Source organism: Chrysochloris asiatica, unplaced genomic scaffold (genome assembly GCF_000296735.1).
Source record: "Chrysochloris asiatica unplaced genomic scaffold, ChrAsi1.0 scaffold00419, whole genome shotgun sequence".
Classification (NCBI taxonomy): Eukaryota; Metazoa; Chordata; class Mammalia; order Afrosoricida; family Chrysochloridae; genus Chrysochloris; species Chrysochloris asiatica.
The window spans coordinates 860,130-867,621 of NW_006408937.1; the positions used below are offsets into that span (position 1 = coordinate 860,130).

General features: G+C 54.8%; 1 protein-coding gene across 1 annotated transcript; it reads left to right on the forward strand.

The window, feature by feature from the left end:
* The first annotated feature begins 1,856 nt into the window (after positions 1 to 1,856).
* Positions 1,857 to 4,044, forward strand: LOC102825213. Its single transcript, XM_006876857.1, has 4 exons — positions 1,857 to 2,305; positions 2,390 to 2,519; positions 3,075 to 3,617; positions 3,670 to 4,044. Exons 1-4 carry the CDS (start codon positions 1,857 to 1,859, stop codon positions 4,042 to 4,044), a joined length of 1,497 nt encoding a protein of 498 aa, XP_006876919.1.
* Positions 4,045 to 7,492: the final 3,448 nt, after the last annotated feature.

The window sequence follows — 7,492 nt, forward strand, 5'->3', positions numbered from 1 at the left end:
GAACCTCAAGGTCGGCAGTTCGAAACTAGCAGCTTTTCCGGGAGAAAGATGAGGCTTTCTGCTCCTGTAAAGATTCGCAGCCTTGGAAACCCTGTGCAGGGTCGCTATGAGTCAGAACTGACTCCACGGCACATAACAACAACAACAACAACAACAACAACAACAACTACCTCTTGGGTTTTGGTGGGAGAAGATAAAATGCTTCCCTGTAACTCAAGGGCTATTCTCATGCAGAAATGCTGTTAGGATTCTTCATACTTACTCAAGGAAGCAAGAAGCTGACAAACTCACATAAACAAACAAACCATAAAAGTGTATGACACCCTCTGGATAGCCACACAGAAGTAAACACTTAACCTCTTGGGTTATGTGGTGTGGCACTGTAGGATCAGCAACGGACTTTGAAAAACAAGGTTGGCAGTTCAAACCCACCAGCTGCTCCTCAGTCAGAACAGACTTAACAGCACTTAGCAACAACAACAACAGGTGTGCCACAGATGAGACTCTGCTGGAGAAAACTCTAGAGTGGCAGTCCAAATGAGGACAAAACATAAAAACATGAGCCTAAAAAGGGACCCTAACGAGAGAAGCAGCGACACCAGAGATGGAGGCAGAGATGAGGCCATGGAGAGAGCGAGCAGCTGAGGACTCTAGACTCATGGAAAGAGAGGGACTGAGTGCTGGGCGGCCAGGAGGCAGGCTTGCAGAATGTACCCTTTGGTTGTTTAAATGATTATACACTTCTGAGTATTTTTGTGTACATCAAAAAATAAACACAAAACAGAGAGAATAGAAGCAAAACCGATGTTCTCCCATGTAAACTCTCACTCAATTCACAATTAAAAGCTAAAAAACAAACAAACAAAAAAAACCCTTAGAGATTTCTTCGTAAACTGTGGTAGAGTGAAGAGAGATCAAAGAATCTCCTTTCCCTAGTAATGCTTAATGAAATGTATAAGAGAAATGAAATGCAGAAAGTGGAGAGGGGGAGAGCAGGGGAGGCAGGAGGGAAGAAAGGAAGGAGACTTCCATGGATGGGAAAAAAAAAAAAAAAATCTAGTAGGGATAAGAATCTCCTGGTGTGGCACTGTAAGATCACCAACGGACTTCAAACCACAAGGTCAGAAGTTCAAACCCACCAGCTACTCCTTGGAAACCGAATACAGGGTCGCTCGGAGTTGGAACCCGACTCCACTGCACTCAAAATTCGGGAGTGAGGGAGAGAACGGTTGGCTTTGGATGTTGCCGATCTTGTCCACACACCTCCCCCAAAAGGAGTACTGAGAGGGGGAAATGTGAATCTGTGGCAATACCCTTTAACATGAAGAGCGGTGGACTCAGGGATGAAATTGTTGTTGTTGTTGAGTGCGAGTGGATTCCGACCCACAACGACTCTGTATAGGGTTTCCGAGGAGCGGCTGGTGGGTTTGAACCGCCGACCTTGCAGTGCAGTGTCGTGCTTTCTCCCTCGGGCAGGCTGTTGTGCAGCCATGAAAAGGAAAGCAGCCAGCACGGAGGAAGGCGGGGAGCCTTCTGCCGCCGATTCATTCGGGGTGGCCAAGGCGTGAAAACGTGGCGCTGGCGGCTACAGGGAAAGCTCGGGCCGGCGCCAGACACGGTCTCGCCCAGCGCTCAAGTCAGAGAGCAAGTGGCCCCCCGAGGGCGGCTCCGAGCTGACGGGGTGACCTATCCGGACCCAGTCGGAGGCCTGGGAGGTGTGACACAGAGGCACATACCCTGGATCACGCAGGCTGCCTTCGGACCAATGAGGGGCCGGTGGGCAGGCACAGAGGCTGGGGGTGGGGGTGGGGAACCACGCCGTCATCACGTGTCTTAGCAACCTTAGTGAGGGGCCCATGGCGTCCTTGGAGTCGTCGGTGGTAGGAGTCCCAGCGGCAGCAGCCACGGCAGCCCAAGAGGCCTCAGCCAGGAGGAGCCCCAGGGAGGGGAACGGTCTTGCGGGGAACAGGCGGCGTCGTGGTCTTCGTGGAGGCGCATCCCGTCGTCGTTGTCGTCGTCACCGCCGCCACCACCGCCGCCACCACCAGAGGCGGGCCGGCATCGCCCTAGCCCAGGTGACCTTCCCTGTGATCATGGTGGAGCACGTGCTCATCGAGGAGGATGGTGGCTACCAGCAGGTCCTGAGTTTCCTGACAGCCATCCCCGAGTCCCTGGTGGTCCCGGTCCTGTACAGCGGCCGGAGGCTCATCAACCCCGGACTGGTGGGCCTGGTAGCGCACTATAACGCTCTTCTCCAAGGCTATTTTGTGACCACCACCCTTTCCCAGGTGGCCCCGGAACTCTGGTGAGGGCCCCGGGGACCCAGGCGGGCAGCGCCAGGTGCACCCACGGCCTCCAGCCCGCAGCAGCCTGGGCGCCCCTTCCCCAGCCCCGCTCCGGCCGCCTGCCCTCGCTTTGACCTCGGGCAGGCTCCATTCTGTCACAATACAGCCGCATTTCCAGACAACCTGCTCCCGTGTGGTCACTATGGGCTGGGCCCGGGCCTTGAGGACAAACAAGCAAGCCAGCGAGGGGAGCAGGAGAAACCCCGGGGAGAGAGAGGGCTGGGGGCGCTTCCCACAGGGAGGGGCGGCCTTCCCTGGCCCCTCTCAGTGGCCTTTGAGGGGGTGTCAGGCCCCCCAAGGGTTTCTTGCGCCCCGAGGGAGCAGGCCTTCAGGCCACAGGGACAGGGCGACCAGGCAGTCATGGGGGGTGGACGGGGGCAGAGGCAATACTGCAGAGTCCTGGGAGGAACAGTAAAGAAAGGCATGAGGAAAATGGAACATGAGTCCTGTAGGATCCCCAGAAGGTCATTTTGACACGCCTAAACGTGTGTGTGTGTGTGTGTGTGTGTGTGTGTGTGTGTGTGTGTGCTGTGGGTTCATGAGCTGGACTGCACAGTCGGCTTGAACCGCAAGGTCGGCGGTTCAAAGCTCACCAGCCACTCCTCGGCAACCCTATACAGAGTCGCTATGGGTCAGAACCGGCTGGAGAGCACCTAAGAACCACAAAGGGTTTACAGCAACCCTGGGGGCAGGAGTCAACCAGCTTTCTACGTCATTGCGTAACCGCAGCGGCAGCAGAGGGCGTCCGGCCAGGCCCCGCCTCCGAACGGCTGGCTGTCACCACGGCAACAGGGCGGAGCCCAGCAGGCGCACCCTAGAAGGCCATCACAGCGTGTGACGCAAGGCACGCCGGCCGTGGCCGCCATTACGGCCGGTGCCTGGGCCGGCGACAGGCGAGCCCACCCGGAAGCGCGGGGGCGGCGGGCGACCATGGCCGGGGTCGGGGGCGGCGGCGCGGGGCCCGAGGCCGGGGACTTCCTGGCCCGGTACCGGCTGGTGTCCAACAAGCTGAAGAAGCGCTTCCTGCGGAAGCCGAACGTGGCCGAGGCCGGAGAGCAGTTCGGGCAGCTGGGCCGCGAGCTGCGCGCTCAGGAGTGCCTGCCCTACGCGGCCTGGTGCCAGCTGGCGGTGGCGCGCTGCCAGCAGGCGCTCTTCCACGGGCCCGGCGAGGCGCTGGCGCTCACCGAGGCCGCGCGTCTCTTCCTGCGGCAGGAACGCGACGCGCGCCAGCGCCTGGTCTGCCCCGCCGCCTACGGGGAGCCGCTGCAGGCGGCCGCCGCCGCCGCCGCCGGGAGCCGACGTGTCCCCCACCCTGCCGGGGCAGCCTCCTGCGAACGCCTCCTGCTCTTCCGAGGCGCTGGGAGCGTTCTCCGACGTGCTGGTCCGCTGCGAGGTGTCCCGAGTGCTGCTGCTGCTCCTCCTGCAACCTCCGCCCGCCAAACTGCTGCCCGAGCACGCCCACACCTTGGAGAAGTACTCCTGGGAGGCTGTGGACAGCCATGGGCAGGAGAGCGGCGGCCAGCTTCCCGAGGAACTCTTTCTGCTGCTCCAGTCCCTGGTCATGGCGACCCACGAAAAGGACACCGAAGCTGTCAAGTCGCTGCAGGTGGCCATGTGGCCGCTGCTGAGTGCCGAGCAGAACCACCTCCTTCACCTCCTGCTGCTGGAAACCATCTCCCCCTCCGGGCTGGGCATCTGAACCATGATCCCGGTGTTCACAGAGTGCTGCTGGGAACTCTTTTCCTCTCTGCCAGCTCAGGCCCCCACCTCTGCATGGGGCAGGGCAGGGCAGGGAGGGGAGGAGGCAATAAAAGACGTTTCTCTTATGCCCACATGTATGGTCTTCCTGTAGTCACCCCTCACAATCAGAACTTCGTTGACTCAGAGGGAGCCGAGTTAGCCCAGAGACTTAACTTCCACCATAGTTCAAACCAGCCGGTGGCCGTGGGTGGATTTCCACTCACTGTGTGCGTGCGTGCGTGCGTGCGTGCGTGCGTGCATGTGCGGAGAGTGTGTGCAGAGTCCCCCCCCCCCCATAGGGTCTCTGCACTCCATAGGGTCTGCCCCGTGGCAGCGGCGGCGGTGACCTTTCAGGAGTCGATGGCCAGGTCTTTCTTCCGAGGCGCCCCCGGGTGGCTTCGAGGAGGAGGAGGAGAAGACAAAAACACGGTGGTAGCAGAACACGATGGCACAAGACATGACTCATCTTCCCAAAAACCACAAGAAAGGAGCGAGGGTCTCTGTTCCTTGCCTAGGGCTGTTCTAACCAGTGACCACACACCTGGTGGCTTACAACCACGAGAACCTTTGCCCTCACAGGTGCGGAGGCCACGAGTCCAAAATCAAGGCCCTAGGGTAGAGTCCTTCCTTGCCTCTTCCAATCCTTGGCTTTCTCTCTCCTCTGTGCTGAGCCTTCTCCTCCCCTTCTGCCTGTGGTTTTCTCCTCTTACAAAGGCAAATCTCACGGAATGGGGGGCCCACCAGCAAAATCCAAGATGATGTCAGTTAACATCTATCTGTCAGGTCACGGTCACAGGGTGGACAGAGCTTGGGGCGTGGGGTCAAGTTGGGGGAGGCCCATGCAACCCACAACACCCTCTTCTTCCCCCACCCAGGCCCACTCCCCATCTTGGTTTGATGCCGAGGAGTTGACGTCCTTGAGCTATGTGATGTCACCATGGCTCTGACCTCACCTCTTGGCTTCTTCCTATGGCTTGGTGACCACCACTTTCTCCTTTGCTCCACTTGCCCTGTGTAGGTATACCTGGAAATCATTTTATATTCCTTACCGTGTTGTTGTCAAAGCCCTAACTAAATCCATGGCGGCGGTTAAGTACGGTGGAGTCACTTCCGACTCATAGCGACCCTGCACAGGGTTTCCGAGGCTGCAGATCTTTACGGGAGCAGAAAGCCTCATCTTTCTCCCGCGGAATGGCTGGTAGTTTCCAACTGCTGACCTTGAGGTCATTCCAACCAAGCCTTCAGCAGACCAGTCCACTGTTCTGTCAAGCCAGCTGTTTCTTAGTACTGGGGCACATGGTTAGATACGTGAATTCTGCAGGCCTCAGCACACTGACTCATCTTCTTCACCCAAGACCATGTCTCCTGGTCAACAGCCGTGTTGTGCGTGGTGAAATCGTAGTGGGTAAGACATTCTGTAAGTCATAGATGGTGGAGTTGCAGAAGTGCTGCAGGCATGGAAGACAAATACGTAACCAGAATGTGTGTCTGTTCCTGGGAGGACAAAGTGCTGTGCCCTTCATCCTGCGTAGGGTCCAGTGATCGCCGGGCCGACACTGGGTAGTTGACCATGTCCTCCCAGGGAATGATTCTGAGTCAGGGATTGGGTGTCATCCTCTGCTGCTATTTGCAGGTTAGCCAATGAGCAAGTAGCAGTCAGTGACCACATCAGCCTTGGTACATGCACCAAGCGCACGCATAGCCCCCATCCTAGCCGCCATGGGCCCACTGAGCAAGCACTTGGGTGGCTGGAGAAAGGCAGACTGACATCCACAGAGCAAGCTGTCTTGTCCACCTGGTTATGAAGAAGCTCTTCCACCATGGATGCCCTCTAGTGGGAATTTGCAGGAGATGCAAATATCTCTATGCTATGGCTCATCCCAAAAGGTAATTCTTCCTGAAACTTTTGCTTAGTTTTTTTTTTTTTTCCTTCTTTTTCTTCTTCTTTCCCCAAAGTCAGCCCCTTGCTCATGCAGTACATGTGCCTTGTGCACCTTCCTGGGCCCAGTGTTGTGTATACCGCTTCCATTTCATGATTGAGTGCTGTCACACGTGTCCTGTGTCTGGGAGTGGGGACAGGTAGTACAGAGCTTTTTACTTAGGACTTATAATAGACAGCATTAAACACTTGATAATATTCTAAAATGATCTATTTAATGTGACACATAAAATTAGTGTTTTGCCAGATGGCCTTTGACTATAGATAATCCTTTAAGTGTCAATAGTTGAAGCGTAGTATACTCCTGCTCCCATTATGTACAAACCATCTATCTATTCAATCCTCTACATAATCAAAATATTAACTAGTAAAGCAGAAAAAATCAGTAACCTCTTCAAGAGTTAGGGTTAGCATACATCCTGTCACTACAATCCAAGGCTGTTTGTTAAGTTCTTGCTACACTTTATCTTTGAGCCCTGTAAAGCCTTAGATAGAAGCTTGGAAATACCTTTTCGACCAGGGGAACTCATGGATACAGGGAGTCTCCAGGTTTATTTGCTGTTACTTCTGTCCTAATCCACCAAAAATTCCAAGACAAGCAGAAGGGGATAGAGCTAAACTGTTTGTCATTAGTTAACATTTACAGAGCTTAGAGAGGGTTTAGAACAAGGTTATGGAAAATTGCAGGAGTAAGAAAGAGTACTTTGATTACTTAACTAAAGATCTTAAAGATAAAATTTTAGTTTTGTTTAAAGCCAAATGGCTTGGTTTCTTAGTCAAGGACATTAAAGTTAGCATCGACTTAGAGATACAGACTTTTGCTTCTTGGATAGTGTACCTAGAAAAAAAGTAACTATTCTATAATGTTGTTGCTGTTAAGTGCCAGACTGGGTGATGGGGAAATGGTATTCAAGACACCAAGTGAGTGTATCCTGAATTGCACATCGTGAGCTGGACGGTACCAGACACAGGACACGTGCAACAGCACTCAATCATGAAATGGAAGCGGTATACACAAGACTGGGCCCAAGAAGGTGCACAGGCACACGTACTGCATGAGCAAGGGGTTGAACACTCCCCTAGTGCCTGTGCTCACTGCTTCACTGTCTCTCCTCAACCCAAACTTGCAGGTTTATGGGGAGTGCTCTATAACCAGCTGTAGCCAGCTAATGGAGAGAGAAAAGGCTCTCCAGATTGGCCTCTGCAGTGTGCCAGCACCATCAGGGCAGCAGGGACTACTTGTCCCCCACCCCCCAGAGGTGGACCTGAAAGATGGGGTGGCAAAGAGAGCTCATCTCAGCAGGCAGAGAGCTTCCGCTGGTACATCTGGCTGTCCACTTCCTGTGGACGGAGAGCTGGCCTGAGGAACAGATCAACACTGAGTCATGAGCAGTGGCTATTGAATTGGCTGTCTGGTCAGAGACTTTGGGGAAAGAAGAAGAAGAAAAATACTAAGCAAAAGTTTCAG